This window comes from Amblyomma maculatum, chromosome 1, assembly GCF_055883805.1.
Source record: "Amblyomma maculatum isolate TAMU_Amacu chromosome 1, ASM5588380v1, whole genome shotgun sequence".
Classification (NCBI taxonomy): domain Eukaryota; kingdom Metazoa; phylum Arthropoda; class Arachnida; order Ixodida; family Ixodidae; genus Amblyomma; species Amblyomma maculatum.
The window spans coordinates 110,384,700-110,407,270 of record NC_139344.1 but is presented as its reverse complement, the minus strand read 5'-3'; the positions used below and the strand labels follow the sequence as shown (position 1 = coordinate 110,407,270).

Here is a 22,571-nt window from a genome sequence, read left to right as displayed (position 1 = left end):
AGACGATTTTACTCAAGTGCACTTACGTACTAAGCAGAATGCTCTGCTGCGTGATAGATTGCGTGTAATTATATGTATTTATGCCTACGGCACGAATGAGACGAGATGGCGAATGTTGTTGTCGAAAGAGCTATCTAGGCTGGGCGAGGCGAGACTACACAAAGCGAACCCGTCTTCCACCTAACCTGCAAAGTCTCAAGCTAAATGCAAGACTCGAGGCTTTGTAGGTAGGTGGATGGCGGGTTCGCTTAGTGTTGTCTCGTCTCGCCTAGCTTAGATAGCTCTGTCGGCAAGAACACTCGCCATCTCGGCTCATTCGTGGCGCAGACGTAAAGAAATATATAATTTCACGAAATCTGGCATGCTGCAGTTCATTATGCTTAGGATTTTACGAAGGTTCACTCGAGGAAAATCTTTAAAAACATACTAATGCTACTTTTTATCATAACTGGGGTATCAAATAATAAAATAAAGAGCCGGATTGAATACAACTGCATCGCAAAATAAAAACAATTACAGGGTAGAGTAAAAGCAAAACCGTCACTTTCATTTTTTCATGAAATGGCAAGAAATAGCGTACTTATTCCATTTTAAGACATCAACACTGCCAACGAGCAGAAAACGTCTTTATAAGCACGGAGAAGGCTTTGGATATTGCATGACAAAAAATGTAAATAATTCAGCAAATAATGATTTGAAGTTCTCATGCTTATTGCTTAACGGGAAGACCTTAACAATTCCTTAAAATAAAACCATGTGTTGAGTGTGTAATTTGTTTTTATACCTTTATTCAGCATAATGAAATACGTTTTAACGCCGGATTTTTATGAAGAACTAACTGGCTGTTGTTTTTATACAGCTTAAATAAAATTCGAAGGTGGTGGTGTTTTTTAATTTTAAATCACAGTTGTGCATTGTTTATATTTCTTAATTTTGGCCAATTCCGAAGTAACATGTAGTACAAACGAACTGCTCCGAAGCTACAAATTTTTGTAACAAAAAAAGAAAAAAGGCCTGCGTATAGTATCGAGAAAAAGTATCAATGACCAATTAAGTGCCAGAAATGAGGGCTAAAGTTTGACAATTTTCAGTACAAGCTTTCAGTTTTACATTTTAAACAAAATAATGCCGCACCTTTTTAGTATATAATGATCCTGAGGTACTGAGGGTTCTTCAATGAGATTTCAATAAAAATCGAAGGTGTCGATTTTTTAAAAATTTGGAATCAAGTTTTTTCCTTTTTTGCTGCTTTCGAAATTTGAGTGAATTTTAATGCGTTGTGGAGAAAACACTTATTGGTCTAGAGCCTCAAATGTTGCCCGAAATCAAGAACATAGCCTCTATAGTAAGAGAAAGAAGTTTTAGAAACAGCTTGATTCTTCGTGCCAGAATGTATGATTGCAAATTGACTTTTTTGCAGCGCGTTGCTCTTGGAGAAACGTTTGCGACTTTTTACTGAAACAAGTGCGACAAGAAAAAATTGTTTCAATAACTCTCCCTAAATTAAAGGTTGCATATATATATTGGAGAAAAAATAACTTACGAAAAGTTTTTTTTTTTTTGTGCTAGCAGCAAGGCTGCAAACTTGCAACTTTTTGAAATTACAAAAACGGCGTTTTCCATCTCCTGTGATATAGGATGTTTTTTTTCGAAAAAACTGCTGCATAACTCGCCAAACTAAGGTGACCAACGAAATAAAAAGCCAAATTACTTCTTTTCTTAATTATTTCTGCGATCGCCATTAACAGTGGTGTAAGGGGTGATCAGCTAGTATTTGAAATTCGTACGCGTAATGCGACTGTGATTATCAAAGGCCAGGGACAGACGGGAGGCATATTGAAACTAAAGTCTCATGGGAAACTAAAGAAAATACTTTGTAAGCGAAAATGGGACCACTGGAGTATATGTATTTATTTCTCGTGAACTTCCCTTCCACCTCCATTCCAGTGACTTCCAACTGCCGTGAATTTGTACTTCTTTTGCAAGAGCAATAGCACGGGCGCTTCAAAAAAGAGACGCCGTTCAAAGAACTGCGATTGCCTGAGCGGCAAAACCTTTGTTAAAATGATAAATACGGACAGGGACGATAGGTCTTTGGAGACGAACTAATGGTACATCATCGTTAGAGTTCTGCATACTGGCTGTATGGGATCCTACTCCATTCATGTTGGCCCTGACCAAAATGGGTGCCATCGTTTCAACACAAAATACTTTGAATTCGCTATTTCATGTGGGTGAATACAAGGCTCCGCTGGTATGTAGCTTAAAAAACATTTGCTTGCGAGATAAACTGCAGCAGGCTGTGATGAAATTATTTTCCTGCTCAAAGCCTCCAAAGTAAAGTGGTGCTTTACCACGTGCACACACGGATGTAGGGGGTGGCACCTGGAAGCACTCCCGTAATATTTAATACCTATATCGAGCTTACTTGATGCTCTGACGCATCCACACCACTCACTTGGCGTTGAGGAGGGCAAAGCACTGCACAGACGGCTGCCTTGCGTTCTAGCAGTTGCCCATACTCTATAAATGGAGCTTGCTTGTCGTGTTCAAATCGATCGGCCTCTTCAGGTTCTTTTTTTGACCCTGCTGGTGTCCAGATGACATACGACAAGTGGCTGCATTTCTCTACTCGTTCGAAAATTTCACACGTTCGCCTTTTCTGCCGTGACAGTGAGCCAATCAGCGTGTGTTTCAATGTTCCATCGATGGCGCATACACTTCTCTCTCACCGCGAGTGGTATTTGGGGTGATTACTATTTCAGCCTGTATTCAAAAATGCTGCCAAAATTTCTCTCAGTCTTGTCAGCAGCACTGCGGTGTACCTTTCATTTTCGTCCATCCTTTCCCATGTTTCTATACTCCCACTCCTTGTCCTTGCTTTTTTCTGTTTCCCGTATACAGACATACAACCTCAGAGTTGCCAGAGTCTGACATGCCTTACTTCAGTTCACAGCGAAGTGTAGGATTCGCCTCTTTCACGTCCCAGGCACCAAGGTGGGCTGGGTAATCAACTTGCGAACTCGAAAGCGGCCTTGGCGGTACCTGTTGTGCTTTCCCGTCCTTCTCAGTCTTACTGCTGTTGTATTCGAACAGCCTTTGCTGATGCTGTATATAAGCAATGATCTGAAAGACTCATTTGATCTCTCTGCGGCACATAACTTTACGGTTCGGCTTCTGACGCCTCCAAATTCCACTTTGCTTCCTTCCTCAGAAATCTATTGGTCATTTTTATTTTTTACATTTTGGGGCTCAGAATAAATGTCCCCAAGAAAGTTACTGTGATTCGATTGGTATTATCTTGCTTGCCTGTGTCTTAAAGCCTCATATTGCGAGTAAAATTCATTTTAACGCGGTAGCATTAAGGGCCCCGTGTCGCAGAAAAGACGGTGTCGTCGTCGGCGGCCACCGTCCCGCGTCGCTCGGCGCTGGCCGTGAGCGAAAAATCCCAGAATCATTAATAAATAAAAACGAGTACGAAAAATCGCCGACCTGAGGAATTGAACGTGGGCCTCCGGGGTGCGAGACGAGCACGCTAACCCCTCCGCCACGCCAGCTTTTTTTTTTCTTTATTGCCTGTTTTGAGTTCACATCAATTCAAAAAAGATCCACAATAATGGTAAAACTCGCAACAACCAGACTTCGGCTGTCACGAAAGGTTTAAAATTTCTTGACGACAGCCAGTTCATCGAGCACACTGATCCAGTCCGGTGGATCAGAAAGCACCCGGTACGTTTCTCTAAGGAGCAGCACACTCTCGATAAAGTTCTCGCGTACAGAACGCGTGTTGACATCTGCACGTTGCACTTGCATCCTTGTTTTCTACAGGCTGTGGAGGCCCAAGACCATGACTAAATCCAAAGGAATACCCTCGCTCTCGACTGGAAGGAACCGTATGCCATACGGATCTACCATACGGATCTAACGGAAGGTCTTTCTTTAGTGTTCTCTGGAGAACATCCCAGTGAAAGACTGGGTCCCAGCAATCCAGAAAGACGTGCTCGATTGTCTCTGGTGTTTTGCAAAGGAGACAGTCTGTTGCCCAGGGAATGAATAAGCCTCTTTCATGTAACCAGGTTTTAACAGGTAATGTGTTGGAATGTAGGTTAAAGAAGAACCTTTTTAGCTGAAGGCCTAACTGGCATCTTTTTCACACGCTTTAAGACATCCTGTCCGGGGCCTCCACGGTGTGGTGCACGGTAAATCGGCAACGGTATCGTCACATCCAGAAGATCTTTGTACAGCTTCTTCTTACACACTTTGCTCAAGTATTCCATTGAAAAACGCGCATGCAACATTCTGAAAGAAAAGACAACTTCGCGCATGTACCCTTTTAAAGCGCCACTCATATTCTCACCAGAACAGACAACGTATTCTGGAAGCATTTTACACAGTCGTACTTGCATGACCTTCCTCAAGAATTTGTCGTTTTGATCACGAAGGAAAAAAAAAACGCGAGACAACCTGTCGCAAAAAGAGATGCACAAGGCCCCAGTCCCCCGCCTTAACAGGAAGAAAGAGGTTGGTTCTGCTGCACTTTTCCCATGTTGATGCCCACATGAAAACGGCAAAGACACGATGAATTTTTTGAATGCTAACACGCGTCGCCGAAAGCACATTCATTACGTACCATATCTTTGCCACAAGGAACACATTGCACACATAAGCGCGTGAGAACATTGACAACGGCTTGCCCTGCCATGAATCAGCTTTCTCTCTCGCCCTCTCTGCTTGGCCAGCCCAGAAAGGGGTGGGATCTTGGTACGATTCAAGCGGCACGCCTAAATACTGGGTTGGCAATTTTGACCATTGCAAACGAGAAAAGTGTTCAGGCGTAACATCCCAGTCTCCATGCCAGAAACCGGCACTTTTTTCCCAATTTACTTCACAGCCTGTCTGTCGGCAGAAATTTTTAACAAGGACAGTAACTTCTTGAATGCTTTCTCTGCTTGAACAGAATACAGCGATGTCATCTGCATATGCCAGCATTTTGACCTGTGCTGACTGTAGCATAAAACAAGTTATACGTTCATTGTTTATGATAGACCGGCAGAGAGGCTCGAGGTAGGCCGCAAACAGCAGGGGTGACAGGGGGCAGCCTTGCCTCACTGACGACAGCACACGAATGCTGTCAGTGAGCTCTCCATTCACAATTATCCGTGTCGTGCAGTTCGCATACACCATTCGAACACCTTCCTCAATCACTCGCCCTATGTTTGAGTGTGCCAATACTTCGAACAAGGCATCGTGCGAAACGCGATCGAATGCTTTGGCGAGATCCAGCTGTATCATTGACACTCGAGATCCAATCGCGTCACAACACTCCAACTACATGGTTTGAAATGGACAAATGCGCGTCTAATGACTGCGGTGTTGTCTCAGAAATATCCCTTAGAGAAGTGTATTGTGGCGTATAATAATAATTATCAGCACGTAAATTAGAGAATTACAGAACACGCAGTTAAGCGACTGGCAAATTACTTTTCCGCTGTACTTCCTCTTCGCTTGGCGTGCACGTAGCGCCATCATGCGTGTGGCGCACGGAATAAGATAGACTGGGCATGGCCTCCGAGATATTCATCGCGCCGGCTCGGATCGGCAACGATGTTGCCGACGAACTACGACTGCAACTTGAGGCCCGCGCGTTTCGACAAGGTGGCCGGCAGCGTTTCTACGTCCCGGAAGGATTAATAAATAAAAATGAGTAACTTTGTACAAGTTAACGAGTGTTGTACCATGTGAACTAAGTCTTTGTGTCACTCAAAAGCGCGACAAGCAAATGAGTAGACGGTGCGAACAGGGCGCGATAACGCTATCGCGTTCCATTCTTAAAGGCAAAGCTTAAGCGTCATCCAAATTTTTATTCTGTCCATATATTCTGGTGAACACTATTTGCAGCTGCTTGTCACTAATTCACGGGCATCCGCCCTGATTAAGCTCATGGTTGCTATTTCGAATAACGTATTGGCCCGCTGTCTCCGCCCAGTCACTCATCGTTTCGGCCCATTTAGAATTTTCTTTGAACGTAGCAGGGCATTTACCGGCCGCATTTTAGTTTTCTTTTGTGAGTATATCTGTTCGTCTTTGCTACGAGGAGATAATTGCTCAACCGTGCTATGTAAGTATATTAAGAGATCACAAATGTCATAATCGACGCGAAATTTACCAGGGAGGTTCTTTTAATCCAAAAAGAATAGTTAAGCTCGAAAGAAAATTAGTTTGATATACATAGTGGTTGCGGTGGGAATAAAACCCACGACCTTGGCTATTCGAGATCGGCGCTATACCTTTGGACCATGACTGTTCGTTTGTTGAAGCTGAATAAAGACCGATATATGCAAATGCGCGGTGTAAATGGGAGGGAGCCGAGAAAACAATCGCGCTCACTTCAGCCAAATATCTAAATACCTGACACCATAAAAGAAATATATTTTATCGTTTTGTGAATGCGCAGTATCTTGAAAATATCTCCAAAAGGATCCATCTTGAAAACACTGAATGCATTGTTTTTGAACGCGCACGGTCTCCGCATTTTCGATACGTTTTCTGTCGCGTTTGAGCACGTGTTCATAGCCTCCCCTTGCGCGTATCCTCTTCCGCGCTCGTGCATACCTGCAGTGGTCGCACTTGTTTTCGTGGTGTGCGTTTTTGTGTGTCTGACTGGCTTGTCGCGCACACAAGAGGTCTGTAAGTTGTACACCTGTGCCAACGCTGCAGCGTCCGAGTGTCTTGCATCCGCCAGCTACCTCGAACGCGTGACACATTTGGGTAGTAAAAAAAAAAAAAAAAAGAAAAAAAACAAATTCTTGTGGTGCAGCATCGAGAGAAGCCGAGAATTCTATGTCGTACATCGTACACTTGTGACCAAAAGTGGTATACAATACACAGCCGGTGGCGGAGCTCGAAAAAACTGCATGTCAACTAAATCTAGTAACAGCTAAAGTGGCAGTGCCCCATTTTATCCACATGCATGTGCCACTGTCGCTTACCCAGTCGCTAGATGGCATTTCGATGCAATTTTCTCGAGCTCTGTTACTAGCTGAGTGTTGTATACCACTTTTCCCCACGACTGTACTTGCTACATCATCGCTACTTCCCTTTGTGTGTTTTCAAGTGGCGTAATCAAAAAATGAGAAGGGTTCAACCCTGCTGAACCGAATGTGAAGCGAAAGTATTAGCTGCCGGTGACTGAACATTCTTCTTCATCTTCTTCTTCTTCACCTTAGCCCCCTTCTTTTCGTAGCCTCTCCATGACGTAGCTGCGGCCCCCCGAGGTTTTGAAAACCCATCGCAGTGTTGCTTTCGCTACAAAACAGCTTGGCCGAATGGCAGCCTTGATTTTACTATATGCGTGAGATCAGTGCTTTGAAGAATGCATATAACATTTTTATTGAGTTCAAGTAATTGAAGCACGCATTACACATTTTTTTTTCTTTTTGGCTTCATCAGCTTGATATTATGTGGTGATGACGAGGAAGTGAACACCAAAAGGAAAGACAGGCTAAAAACTTATCATCCGTTATTCTAAACGGATTATTAGAAGATCATTTAAGAAGCCTTTCTGCTAGTTTAGTTGTAGCTACTGACGCATCTCAAAGTAATGAAAAGCCGGGTGTGGGTATATATTGTCCACATTTAGACTGGTCTTTTTCTGTCCGGCTTCCGGACTTCACCCCAAATTTTGAAGCGGAGTTTCTGGCGGTGGTACTCGCTTTACGGAAATTAGACTCCTCTTTTTCTAAAGTGGCTGTAATTTCCGACTCTCTATCCTTGCATTCATCTCTCTCTTTTCGGTGGATTCTGCAATAGTAAAAACCTTTGTCTCCCTGATCCCTAGACATTTGAAAATTGTACATATGGTATGCGTACCAGGCCACAGCAATGTGACTTTAAATGAATATGCTGACAATTTGGCAAAAGAGTCCCTTAAAGGCCCTGTATTATCTATCCTTCCGGCGACAGCGTACATCACGGCAGCGAGGTTTCGAAGAAACGTTCTATTAAATATGAAAAATGGACATCTTTTAAGATCTGATGACTACCTGCATCTAAATTATTCTTCGAATAGAAAATTATGTCACTCACGGCATCTTGAGATTTCTCTAACAAGGCTGTGATGCCGTATCCCACCTTTAAATTTTTATCTTTACAGGTCTGGTTTGGCACTGTCTCCCGTCTGCGCATTTTGCGGTAAACAAGAAACATTAGATCACTTTTTATTGTTTTGCTGCCGCTTTACTACGTCGAGAAAACAGTTGATGGAAAGGCCATTGCAACAGCTTGGCTTTAGTTTAAGCAGCCCGACATTATTATCATTTGGCGCCACCATCCTTGGGTACAGTCACAGGTCTGTCTGTCTTTACCGCCATGCAAAATTTTTTACTGAACTCAAATCGTTTGCCTTGCTAAATATTTAAACATCACTTGTTCTACAACTGTAGTGTCAATCTCCCGTGAGTGTTACCACTTTTCATCTTATATTTCACTTATTTCCCGTTTTGTTTCCTTTCCTCTACCCCTTAAATCATTTTTTTTTATGCAAGTATAAAAAAATTCTTTGCTACCCAATTCTTGGCCGATCCCCCTCTGTGGGTATGTGCCAAAAGTAATTTGAACAACAACGACAACGACAGGCGTAATCGCACAGAAATCACCTCTTTATTGGGCAGACTTGCACCCGAAAAAGAACTGAACAACTGGGCGGCGGCGATAGCAACAAACTTGCTCTCTGGTCGTCGAAAAAAGAATACCCGCCTCACCCATCAACGCTAGATTTAAAAGCGGCTGAGAAACATCGAGATAAAGCCGCAAGCGGTGACTAGCACAACATGGAACATTGCTGAAACCCCACACGAGTGGCCGGAATCTTCGAGACAGATCTCGGCGCATCTTGCGCGACAAAGAAACTGATAAAGTTGCGGCTCGGGACAAGCGCAAACAAACAAAGAATACAGAATTGGTACGCGTGTGCCAGAATCAGAGTGACAAGGCTGCATGCCGGCGGCTGCTAACAAAAAAAAAAAATAGAGCTTTGAATGTTTCGCAGTATTCATCCCTCCTGACTGTTCCAAAATAAACAAAGCAACTTAAACATTACAAAGTTTAAACACCACTGATTGTTTAACTCACGTAACATGGCTTTAGACGAACATGTTCGATTTCTGGGTGTGCGCGTCGCCGTTGTGATGCTGTCGTACCGTCGGGAATGACTTCATAGTCGAGTTGACCGACGCGGCGAACGATTTTGTACGGTCCAAATTATCGATGCAACAACTTCTCATTTAGTCCGCGATGCGACGGTGAATCGGCGTCCATACCCAGATTTGGTGTCCGGGCTTGTACTCTGCGTGGCGGCGTCGCAAGTTGTATCATCGGGCGTCGGTGCGATGTTGGTGCAAGTTGTTAAGCTTCCTCTACACGCTGAAGGTAGGCGGCGACGTACACGTTCTCCTCGTCTGTTACGTGCGGTAGCATTGCATTGAGCGTGGTCGTTGAATCCCTGCCATACACTAGCTGGAACGGGGTCGCCCTGGTCGTCTATGGCCGTGTTATACGCGGAGATCCCGTACGGCAAGATAGCGTCCCAGGTCTTGTGTTCAGCGTCGATGCATATACATGTCGAGCATGTCTGCTATCGTTTTCTTAATACGTTCAGTGAGTCCGTTCACCTGCGATTGGTAGGCGGTTGTCCTCCGGTGGCTTGTGTGGCTGTACTTCAAGATGGCTTGTGTGAGCTCCGCTGTAAATGCTGTTCCCCTCTTCGTGATGAGCGCTTAGGGGGCGCCGTGTCGCAGGAGGTGGTGGTGGTCTTGGCTACATCTCCTGCGGTGCCATTAGGCCGTGCTTTTGCTTCAGCGTAGCGGATAAGGCAATCGGTGGCCACGATGACCCATGCACTTGTTGCCCGCAGATGAAGTCTGAAAGGAGCCGAGCAGATCCATCCCAGTTTGTTTAAATGGCTTGTTCGGTGTGGGTATGGGATTCAGTAGCCCAGCTGGTTTGATCGGAGGCGTCCTGCGCCGCTGGCAATCACGGCACATTTTCATGTAATGGCCAACGTCGGCCGGTAACCGCGACAAGTAATGCCCCTCTTGGATCCGATGCAGCGTGCGCGCCATCCCGAGGTGCTCTGCTGTTGGCTCATTGTGGAAAACCTGCAAAGCTTTCTCTCGTAGTTCTTTCGGCACGACAAGGAGGTATGTGGTCTTGTTGGATGCGAAGTTTTTCTTCACTAGCCCGTCGTTGTGTAACGCGAAGGACGACAACTGATGCGTGAACACAGTTGGAGGAGAAGCGATCTTGCCTTCTAGGTAATACGCTAGGTCTCTCAACTCAGTCTCCAAGCGCTGCTGCTGTGCAAAAGTGCTGGTGCTTACCGGTCCTAAGAAGGCATCGTCGTCATCGTTCTTCGGGGGCGCGTGACAAGCAGTCTGCTTCAGAATGCTTGCGGCCAGACTTATGGACCAACATGATGTCAAATTCTTATACGCGTAAGCTGCATCTTGCAAGATGATTAGAGGGGCTTTTTAGGTTGGCGAGCAAGCAGAGCGCGTGGTGATCGCTTACAACCTTCAATGGTCGACCGTAGAGGTACGGGTGAAACTTTGAAGCAGCCCAGATAATCGCGAGGGAAACCTTCTCGGTCGTCGAGTAATTGACTTCGACTTTTGAGAGGGACTTCCTAGCGTACGCTATAACCCTCTGCTATCCGGCACTCTTCTGAACGAGAATGGCGCTTAGGCCCACACTGATTGCGTCGGTGTGAATTTCGGTCTGAGCATTTCCCTCAAAGTGGCCCAGGCCAGGAGGCAACTGTAAGCGGTGCATAAGTTCATCGAAGGTTTCTGCTAGCGACAAATCCCATTTAAAAGATATGTCAGTCTTTGTAAGCTGCGTCAACAGTTCGGCAATGCGCGAAAAAATCCTGACAAATCGCCGATAGTAAGCGCACAGCCGAAGAAACCTGCGTACAGCTTATGCTTTGTGTTGTTAACTGCTCTGCTGCCTTCTTCCAAGGGACTGCGTTCAGCGTTCTTGTCGGCTGGCTGTGCAAACTGTGCGATCGCAGCTGTTTTCTCTGGGTTAGGGCGAACACTGTCCTTGGTAACGATGTGGCCTAAGAACCGTAGTTCCTCGTAGGCGAAGTGGCATTTCTCTGGTTTCAACGTTAGCCCTAATGTCTTGATTGCTTCAAGCACTGTTCGAAGCCTTTTGATGGGGTCTTCAAAGCTTGAGGAGAAGAAAAAGATATCATCCAAGTATACCAGACAAATCTGCCACTTCAAGCCCGCCAACAGTGTACATTACCCGTTGAGACATCTCTGGTGCGGAGCAGAGGCCGAATGCCATCACCTTGAAGTCAGATAGGCCGTCCGGTGTGATGAATGCGGTCTTCTCGCGATCTCTTTCGTCGACCTCAATTCGCCAATAGCCGCTCTTCAGGACCATCGATGTGAAGTATCTACCGTTGCATAACCGGTCCAGTTTGTCGTCGATACGGGGGATCGGGTAGACACCCTACTTCGTTACGCTATTCAAGCGGTGGTAATTATTGTATCCAGACGCCAGGCCAACAGGAACAGGAGGCTTTATTCCTAGATGCAAGCTAGTAGCCTCAAACCAACAACAACCAGTACATGGAGAACGCTCACCGTCTTATACCTGCGTGAGCTGCGGGCGCATGCGCAGACATAACGAACGCGATCAGCCATGACAATGCATAGCGAGCGTCCTACTCGCGATACAACACCACGCTATAACACTCTCTTCCTTTTAGAATTCTAAACGATCCGGCTGCCGTCGCTGTCTGGTGCTAGCTCCTTCGTAATGGCACCGGTTGGCCTCCGCTTGTTTGCTGTGCTGACAACGATAACGGGGTTGATTCAGCGGATGAATGAAGCCCTACGTCTGATGCATGTGGCAGTTCCACCTCAGGAACTGATCTTGTACTCGACGTGATGCAGGATCGTCGCAGGTGGTCAGGGTGCACAAACCACACTTGGTTTCTCACACACACCCAATATGTTGTCGGCGATTTCCCTCACGTATTTCATCCAGGCCACCATTTCACCACATCATCCCTCACCGAGCGAAACCACACACGATTACCAACGGCAAATAACCTCTGCACACCTCTGAGTTTGTCAGCAGACGTTTTTAGTTTGTCAGCCTTTGTACTCATTGTATCTATAGTACTCGGTTTTAGTAACGACAAGTGAGTCCGCAGTTTCCTTCGCAGAAATAATTCGGCGGGTGTTCTTCCCGTAAATGTATGCGGCGAAGTTCTATAAGAGAAAATGAAGTTATCAATTTTATGCTGCAGCGACCTAGAAGTGCCTCTTTCTCCATCTTCCAGCAGCTGCTTAAGCAATGCCTTCTTGACTGTTTGCACTGCACGCTCTGCCGCTTCATTAGATTGTGGGCGGTAGGGTGGCGTGAGCGTATTCTTGGAATTCAGCTGCTCGAAACTGCGGACCGTTATCGGTTACTGCTTCTACCGGCAAACAATGTGAAGCAAACCAGGAACGAACACATTCAACTGTTTTGGCAGGGGTTGTCACTGTCATAGCTTTGATTTCTAACCATTTGGAGTATGCATCAATCGCGACAAGGAACAATTTCCCTTTTCCTTCCGCGAAATCCAAATGTACCCGCTCCCATGTGTTTTGATACAGTTGCCAGGAGGCCAAAGGTACTGGCTGTGCGGAGGGAAGAACAGACTGGCATATCTGACAATTGTGCACACATTGTTCGAAACTGCAGATCGTTATCGGTTACTACTTCTACCGGTAACCCATGTGAAGCAAACCTGGAACGAACACATTCAACTGATTTGGCAGTGGTTGTCACTGTCATAGCTTTGATTTGTAACCGTTTGGAGTATGCACCAATCGCGACAAGGCTCAATGCCAGGCCACCACACCATGGATCTTGCTACAGCTTTCATTCTGGTTATGTCCAGATGTTCTTCATGCAAAACATCCAGCACCTGATTCCGGAGCGACTCGGGAATGACCACTCTGTTTGTCCATACCAGGCATCCATTGTCTATACCGAGCACAAATCGGCGAATGAAAAATGGTTTTAACTGATAATAATTGGTTCAGAGAAAGGGAAAGGCGCAGTATCTGTCACACTTGCTATATGGACACCTGAACCGCGCCGTAAGGGAAGGAATGAAGGTGGGAGTGAAAGTGGAAAGAGAGAAAGGGGAGCCGTAGTGGAGGGCTACGTAGTAACTTCGACCGCCTAGGGTTCTTTAACGTGCGCTGACATCGCACAGCACACGGACGCCACTTCGTTTGGCCTCCATCGAAACGCAGCCGCCGGACACAGTTCTAGGCCAGCCATGCCATATCATGTCCCGAACCTCACTCAGCAGTGTATCTCGCCCAGTTCCGCGTTCCACATCCTTTGCAGTCACAGACAACTAACTCAGAGACGAAAAATAAAAGATTTCCTCACACTGGTCCCCCGAATCGGGTAGTGGCAAGAGAGACAATGCATCCGCATGACTGATAGCAGATCCCGGCTTATGCTTAATCTGGCAGCGATAGTTCACCAAGAATGCGAGCCGCCGATGCACCCTTGCAGTGGCTACCGCGCTGCTCTGCCTTTTCGGATCAACCAGAATAGTGAGTGTCTGATGGTCAGTCAAAATGTTAAATCCCGTCCGTACAAGTACTTGTGAAATTGTTTTCACAGCGAACATAGCTTAGGGCTTCTTTTTGTATTTGTCCGTACTTCCTTTCGGATGACGACAATGACAGAGACACAAACGCTATGGGTTTTTCATTGCCGTTTTCGACGTGCGACAATACTGCGCCGAGTTCGTACTCGGAGGTATCACATGTGATCTGATTTTCTTTTTTTGCGTTATAAAGCGTCAAGACACTTTTATCAGACATGTTTTTTGCTAATGTGAAAGTCTCGTCTCACTGATGTGACCAGTGCCATTTGCTTTCTTCGGAGCAAATCGTGAAGTGCTTCAAGAACCATTGCCAAATTTGGCAAACATTTGACACAAAAGTTTATCATGCCCATAAAAGCCTCAAACTGGGTCACGTTGGTCGGCAGGGGTGCTTTTTTTATGGCCACCACCTTTTCCGGCGTCGAATGCAGGCCATTCTTATTAATTTGATGTCCCAAGTACATTATGCGTTGCTGAAACAACGCACACTTTTTCTCATTCACACATACACCGTGCCCACTCAGACGCTGTAGGACCCGTTCCACTCTTCCGTAAGCCTGTCTATAGTTCTCGCCTGTGATTATTGTCATTTAAGTAGCAGGCCGTCCCCGGCATACCATGAAGTATTTTATCCATGAGAGGTTGGAACGCTGCCGGTGCACAAGATACGCCATACGGCCAGCGACGAAACCTAAAAAGGCCCACGTGCGTGTTAATTGTCAGCAGTTCTTTAGCTTGCTCATCTAGCTCGAGTTGCAGGTACGCCTTCGACAGGTCAAGGACGGAAAACACTGTTCCGCCTTGCAAGGCTGCAAAAATGTCTTCGGGCAGCAGCAAGGGACAATGCTCAGCCTAAATTACCGGATTTTCGGTGACCCGGTAATCACCATAAAGACGCAGCTTTAGCTGCTTTTTTTAGGAAGTATGACCATGGGCAGTGCCCAACTACTACGTAAAGCGTACGGAACTAGTCTTGCTTTAGCAAACACAGGGCGCGCATTTTCTTTCAAGACGATGCTAGCTTTGAAACTTCTGATAACACCAAAACCAGAGTCAAACACATGGTGATATGTTTTTTGTGAGGGACGTCTCACTTTCCACTGCCTGCACAGCCATTATCTCGTGCCAATTGAGCTTAAGTTTTGAAAGCCATTCTCGACCTAACAACGTGGGCATTCTCGCGCTCTCCGTTCCTCTTGCAATAACTAGCGGCAGATCGAAACATTGATCTTGATACTGCCCTTTAGTGCCCATGACTCCAGCAATAGGCACAGGCGTTCCGTCGTATGTGATCAATTTCACATTAGCTTGGGGGGGGGGGGGGGGGGTCTTAAAAGGCATGAGGGAAGTGTTTCGCCCCCTCTTTTTTCAGACATAATTGATACAGCTGCACCTGTATCTACTTCCATTTGAATCGCTCTGCCATTTATCGTAACCACAATAACAATGGCAGACGCGCCAGCCTTCTGGTTAGTGTGACACGGGTCAGCAGCTCATTACTGTTATCACCCGACTCTACAGAGTGCACTACTTTAAATCTAGACACTTTTGCAACGTGACCTCTTTTTTTTTTTACATTGGAAGCAGCGTCTGTTTACAAAAGGGCACCTCACAGGTGAGTGTTCGCCTCCGCATCGGCGACAGGATGCGTTCGCCCCTTGCGACGCATTTCTACGAACGCTTGCTCTGGCTCCTTGCTTGATATCCATTTCTCCGGTATGCGCGTTCCGTTGTTTCACTGTCACCATGCTTCCAGTAGACTTCGGTGTTGTCGGACGCTGCTGATTGGTTGCTGGACGATTTCAGCATGTCCTTAGTGTCCTGGCTCGCGGCTTCCATGGCTATGGCCACACTACACCCTCGGTCTCATGTTAGTTCATCGTCAGGAAGGGCCAGCAATTGGCATCGTATTGCTTCGGAAAGCAATCCCGCGACGAGCCGGTCCCGCAGAGCCTCGCTCAGAAACGTGCCGAATTCGCAGGCTGCCGCTAGCCTCTTCGACTGCAAAGTCCGCGATGTTATCATGGCGTTCCTGCCTGCGCTGATTGAACCGATAGCGTTCGGTGACAAGCGAGCGTTTTGGAGCGCAGTGTTTCTTAAGCGCACTTACTACTTCCTTGAATGAAGAATTCGCCGGTGTCTGTGGCAGAAGTAAGCTCTGGAGCATGACATAGGCCTTCTCGCCTATAGCCGTTAGAAAACTTGCAGTTTTTTGTCATCTGTAACGTTGTTGGCAGCAGCGAATAACTCGAAGCGTTCCAGGTACACTTCGAAATCGCCGCTGTCCGGCTGGAACTCCGGTAGCTTTCCGACGGTGTTGGCATCCTAGCAGCCTGGCCAATGATCCCATCTTCGTCGCCAATTGTTATATCCAGACGCCAGGCCAACAGGAACAGGAGGCTTTTATTCGAGGTGCAAGCTCGCAGCCTCAAACCAACATCCTGTACATGGAGAACGTGCACTGTCTTATACCTGCGTGAGCTGCCGGCTGTAAGCTCGCAGCCTCAAACCAACAACATCCTGTACATGGAGAACGCGCACTGTCATACCTGCGTGAGCTGCCGGCGCAAGCGCAGACATGACGAACGCGATCAGCCAGGACAATACACAGCGAGCGTCCTACTCGCGATACAACAGTAATCAACGCAGAAACGAGGTGTTTCGTCTTTCTACTTCATTAGAACAACTGGGAATCTTCGATGGCTGAATGACGTCATCGCGAAGCATTTGCATAACTTGATCGCGAGTGGCCTGGCATTCCCGCGGTGACACACGATAGGGACTGGCGCAGAGGCCGGGTGTCCTCGTCGGTGGCAATGCGGTGCTTGGTCAGTCGAGTTTGACGCATATTCAATCCTGACGAAAAGCATTCGCTGTAGCTTTGAACAAGGATGCGTATCTGGTCATGCTTGGCTCAGGGTAACGCTGGACTGACGTCGTACGTTGGCTTGTAGCCATGGTTAGATGCATCATATTCGGTTTGTTCGGGGAAGGCGAAGACATCCCGGATGTCTGCTACGTCGTCGAGAAAAATAATCGTCGTCTCCTTGGTAAGATGCCGGTATTCTTCGGTAAAGTTCGTTACCAGCAGGTGAGCTTGTCCAAACCGAAAATGGGCAATACCTCTTGCGATGCCGAGCCCTCATTCCAAGAGCAACTGAGCATTTCTTTCGACGACGCCTTCGGCGGTTTCGATGCGGGCGTTTCCCACGCAAGCGACGAGACTTGATCGGGGCGGCAAGATTAAGTAACCGTCGTGGACGTTTAGAGCGATGAGATGTTATGTGATGAGTGAAGTCGTAGGTATAGCGTTGACCTTCGAGAGCTTCATGAGCTTTGAGCGGAGGTCATTGATCGACCGATGCTCACTCAGAAAGTTCATACCCAAAATCACGTCACGGGAGCAATGTTTCAAAACCCCGAAGCTCGTAAGGTAAGTGCGTCCATTTACTATCACTCTTGCGGTGCACCGCCTGGACGGTGTAATAAGGTTACCACGAGCGGTGCGGATTAGCGGGCCGTCCAAAGTGGTCGCCACTTCCTTGAGCTGGGCGGCGAATGCTCCACTTATGACACAATAGTCAGCTCCGGTGTCCGCTGGGGCAGTAACTGTGCGACCGTCGATATCCACTTGAAGATCAATTGCTCGTGTCCTTGCATTACGTGTTTGCTTCGGTGTTCGATCTTGGCTCCGTCGCGTACTGTTGGAGCGAACTGGGCATACCGTTGTCACTTCGTTGGGCGTCAGCGTCGTATTCAACTCCGGTCGGTTGGTCGTCGATGTCGTCGTGTAGAGAGGCAGTGAAATGGCTGCGTCGTGGTTAGTGGTCGTCAGCGGCGGAGGATCTTCATCTTTTCGCCGTTGAGCAACCTCACCTCCAAAGGTTGCTGCCTTCAGTTTCCCCTACAGGATATAAGGGACCTTTTTTGGACGCACCGGTGACCCGGCGACGCAAATCGGCTGTTGTACGGTGATGGAGAGCGGTACCAACAGCTTGGCGACTCTGTCCTCCGCAAGTCGTTCTCGATTTCTTCCGGTCGTTCGCCAGGACGGGGTCGTGGGGCGTCGATGGCGAAGCCGCGCAGGTCGATGCGTCTGTACGGGCAGTGAGGGAGGATGCGTCCAGCCTCACCACAATGAAAACAGAGTGGTTGGTTGTTAGATGTACTTTAGGCGTCGCATTTCCCGGGGCTTGGAGGTCGTTGGTAGGATTGGTGGGCGGGGCCAAGGGCGGCTTTCGGGAACAGGACGGTAGAGTGCGAGCGCAAGGAAGGTCACGTCCGAGCGCATGACGACGTAAGGCGGAAGCATAATTCATATCTGTTGCTTCTTTCGTTTGAGCTGTCGAAGACGTCGCCTAAGTTACGCCCAATGCTTACTGGACTTCCTCACGGATGACATCCGTGAGCGACGCAACCTGCGGCTGCACTTGCAACGGTAGGAGTCGGCACAGCTCTTTCGAACGACTTGATCTCACGGAGGTTATCTCCGCTTGTAGGTGTGGGTCGTAGTGGCTAGCAGACAACGTTTCAAGAGGCCGGTTGTAGAGTTTCGTCGCTGCCGCTAAGGTCTTTTCGATATTGTCTGCTTCCTGGTAGAACTCGGCAACAGTCTGGTGCTGGCGAAGCAGACCTTCAAGTAACTGATCTTTCACACCGCGCATCAACAGGTTCCCTTTTATCTCCTCTTTCATACCGGGATCTGCGCGGCCGAAGCGACGCATCATCTTCTCAACATATGTCAGGACTTGCTCATTTGGGAGCTGAATTCTTGACTGGAAGAGGGCCTTGGCTCTTTCTTTCCGAACACAACTTGAAAAGGCCGTCAAAAACTCAACTTTGAATGTCTCCCAATCCTTAAAGAAGTCTTGTGATTTTCGAACCAGACTCGGGCAGGTCCTTGAAGAGTAAAATAGACTTGCCTGAGTTTCGCAACGTCATTCAAGCCATTGAAGTCTGTCTCACGGTCGAAAAAGTCCAATTTTTCGCGTCTTCAGTGGGCAGTCATTGGGAGATGGGGGGCCCGGGGCTGCAAGAAGACAATCGGTGCTGTAGACTGGGCCATGGCTGATGTTGAGGCCTTCTTCCGGGGTCGAACGGTGTCCGGCAGTAGACCGTGTTCGGGTTAGAGCTCTTGAAGTCGGCGGCTGGTTCGCTCGCTGGTCCTTAGCTGGTTAGCTGGTCCTCCAGGGCGGCGGGAACAAGGCTGTGGTCGCTTGAAGGGGTAGCCCGTAACACGAAGGCAGCCCCTCCACGAGATGTCATGTGGTGCAGACAAAACCGTAAACACCAAAAGAGAAGACAGGTGTAATATAGCACGGAAATCAACTCTTTATTTGGGTGACTTGCACCGGCAGAAGAACTAAACAACTCGGTGGCGGCGATAGCAACAAACGTTCTCTCTGGTCGTCGAAAAAAGAATGCCCGTCGCACCCGTCAACGCTCAATTTAAAGGGGCGGCTGAGAAACATCGAGATAAAGCCGCAAACGGTGACTAACACAACCTGGAACATTCCAGAAACACACACAAGTGGCCAGAATCTTCGAGATACATCTCCGCGCATCTTGCGCGGCAAAGAAACTGACAAAGCTGCGTCTCGCGACAAAAAGCATGAAGAAACAAAAAGTACAGAATTGATACGCGTGCCAGAATCAGAGTGATAAGGTCGTATGCCGGCGTCTGCTAAAAAACAACAAATAGAGCTTTGAATGTTTTGCGGCATATTTTGCCGCCTTAAGCTACTGGTCCTTTGCTGGAGTGCCCTCTGACCCTGGAGGGAGGACGCTTAGTTCACGTTTCTGTGCAGCCAAATACCTCACTGCCTAGCTCTTTCGGCTCCTTTTGTCTTGTTGTGTGTACTTTGTTTTCTCTCATCAAACCTTTTCCCTGAATTTGTTGTTTTCAGCGCAGAATTGCGTTTCTCTTAACATGGAGTCTTCGTCCTTTTATATTCCCTGTTTCTAAGTTCTTGGCTTCTATTTTACTGATTTTTTTTTTCGTATGGCAGCTGCCACCTCATTTTCAGTTTCTTTCTAGCATCAGTCAGCATATACTGCGTGTCCCCAAGCCCGTGTTTAACGTTCCAACCATAGCATACCTCGTGTTTCCTTCTTTTTTTAACTACAGGTGGTATTTAAAATTACATATTTGTTTCATTTCCTCTTGTTAAAGTCTGGTATTTTATTTTGATGTTTTTAAGCCCGTAATGACTTTGTAGGGGCAGGCCTCCGTACTGCTTGTATTTTATGTTTTTTTTTCCTCTGCCTAACAGCGGGACTACGAAATGAGGAAATGAGACGTTATAGTTATAAGTGACTGGGTGCGCGCCTAAAGCCCGTACTGGAGACCTGCAGGGACGTCAGTCCATTTTAAACATCATGAGATGGCCACGCTTGAATTTGGGACTTTTGTTTGTAGCGTTATAAGAAAGCAAAGCAGCAAGACTTATTTATTTTCTGCTTGCGTATTTCAGGACAAAAATACGGCTTGATGGAGGTGAAGATCGTCCTCGCAACTATTCTTCGGCACTTCCTTGTGAAAGCGTTGGATCCGCGTGACCAGCTGATTCTGACATGCGAGCTGGTGTTAAAGCCGGTGAATGGCCTCAGAGTTGTGTTTGCCCCTCGGCCTAGGTGCACCTGAGAGAGCGCAAGCAGCTTCGCTCTTTCAACTCGCATTTTCTTATTACTTGGAGCCTTCTTACCTTGCTAGGATCTGTTCTTTCAGCAGGGATAAGAACGATGCGTTTGTTTTCATGCTGTATATTTTTGTTCGATAATCATTTCAGGCACACAAAGCTCAGCAGCACAACTTGGTAAAGTAGCAGTTGTCCTATTCATAACTGCATATGATTTTAGGCAAATTTTATTAGCCTCAAATTACGAGCTTAAGTTCTTTTTTGCCTCTCTGATGCCTTGAACGATTACAATTATAACATGGGAATTGCACATCCTAAGAAAAGTTTTCTGTCATATCGAAGGAAGTCAAGATCCAGAAAAGGAAGATAACACACGGCTATCGGCTATGAATGTGCGCTTATGCCATCGAAAATCACTGAACCAACGCGTGTTAAGAGCGTTAGACCTTGCATCTCGTTCGGCGATTTCGCGTCGATTTGTCCGGGTCTGTCATTTGACTTCCAAGGGCCTGAATTTGAATTTATCTAAGCCGGAAGCGATGTTCACTATGGTTGGCTGCTACCCTAGCCACCGAAGATGGAGGCCGCCTTAAGGCTTAACCTAGGTCATGGGATGGCACCCAAGATGGCGGCCACCCCAAAACCTTGGCCACAACCCTGGGTCACATGGTACCACACGCCAACCTAAAGCCCATCCTAGGCCGCGTGATGCCGCACAAGGTGGCGGCCACCATAAGCCCATTCTGGCGCATTACTCGATGCCGAGTGTTGAAAGTGAAAATTGCAGTGTTGAAAGAAAATGGTGCATTCATGTGTTTAATGTTTGATGTAAAAAGATGAATAAAGAAATGCCACACGTACACACAGTCATGATTCAAATCATGCTGTAATCTCAAATTGTGTAATCACTAAAAAAACTCCCATGGGCTAACGCTATTGCACTTTGACATCTATCAGATAGTGGCGGCCCCCCTTTTTTTTCGTTTAGATATCCACGCCTTCCATGTTATTCCCTCTTCTTCTGATGTCAGTTGCTAGTTAGACATATTTCTCTCAAGGACATAAAGAGCTGGTTTCAAACGAAACTTACTCAGCGATTGATTCTTCTGAACTAGTTGGTATATTATAGTGCTTGGCTTAGTCACCTGCATGTATCCCCCCCCCCCCAAAAAAAAAAAAAATAATAAAGCACTTCGCATGCAAAGCTGATGTCACAAAACCCGTGGCCGCCGTCGGTTATGGAGAATATGATTGCGGCTGTCAAGTAACTAATAACCACAAAAAAACAATAGGGCATTAAGAGCTACCTAAGAAAATAGTATATAATCTCTAGGGTGGTGCTCCGGGCTGTAATTTCGGTCGACAGTAGGTGCTAAGTAAGGAATAATAAAATGGTACGTGATGTAATTTTCCCTCGCGCAAGCGACGCTTTAGCATTCGTGTCGTAATATCTTAGCTTGTGCCTTCATCGAACGCTGGTCCCTGTGGAGCTTGAGCCAATGAAAAAAAAGAAACCCGAAAAACCGGCACGTGGTTTCGCTGAACATTTATTTCCCTACATCGCTAATTTATCATTCAATGGCGTCACACTGAGGTATTTCTAAAAATAGACAGCTGCTCACGGCTGTCTGTTGTCTCGCACCATTAGTGTGCGTGTCTCTGTCTTGAAAAACGACACTCACGGAGATAAATAATTGTCGGGTGTTTTAGTGGAAGAAATTAAAATTGAAGGAAAAGTTTTGTACCAGCCGCAGCAGCTGCTATCGCGCCGAGGAACCTGAGCCACAAAGTGAAAAAAAAAAAAAAAGTATTGTTTTTCCACGGCTAATGCCATCAAGAATGCAAGCAGGGAGTGCCTGGAGTCGTCGCGAAACTGAAATGACTGTCATGGCACGCTCATTTCTAAACAACCGGTACGTGCACACTGTAAGCGGATTGATTTTCAGTGAGCTTTCAGGACCCCAATGTCACCTTGCATGCTTTAGGGCTCTGGAACAACTGAAAAATGCTGAGGTTTCTGGATGCGCACCAATGTGACAATGTCCCTTGGCCCAGTTTCTCGCAGCGTCAAAACTTTTCTTTTATATCGAAGGTGCTGACTTTGCTTTTCTTTCCAGCTCCATGGTCTCGGCCCGAACACTGAACAAAAAAGCCAAAGCTGTAAATCGGGCATGGTAGCGTTGATTTGATTTACGCTGTTACGTGTGACTGCGGTCAGAAAATAAGAAGTTTGTCCGATGTAA

General features: G+C 46.8%; 1 protein-coding gene and 1 pseudogene across 1 annotated transcript in view; one reads left to right on the top strand and one right to left on the bottom strand.

Annotated features, from left to right (window-relative positions):
- LOC146203492 (cytochrome P450 4c3-like) overlaps positions 1-21,181 on the top strand; it is a 59,642-nt gene extending 38,461 nt beyond the window's left edge. Inside the window, exon 9 of the mRNA XM_084603046.1 lies at positions 20,164-21,181. Coding sequence (XP_084459172.1) covers positions 20,164-20,333 — 170 coding nt within the window. The 3' untranslated portion in view covers positions 20,334-21,181. The remainder of the gene's footprint in view (positions 1-20,163) is intronic.
- Positions 15,285-18,417, bottom strand: LOC146203493 (uncharacterized; annotated as a pseudogene).
- Positions 21,182-22,571: the final 1,390 nt, after the last annotated feature.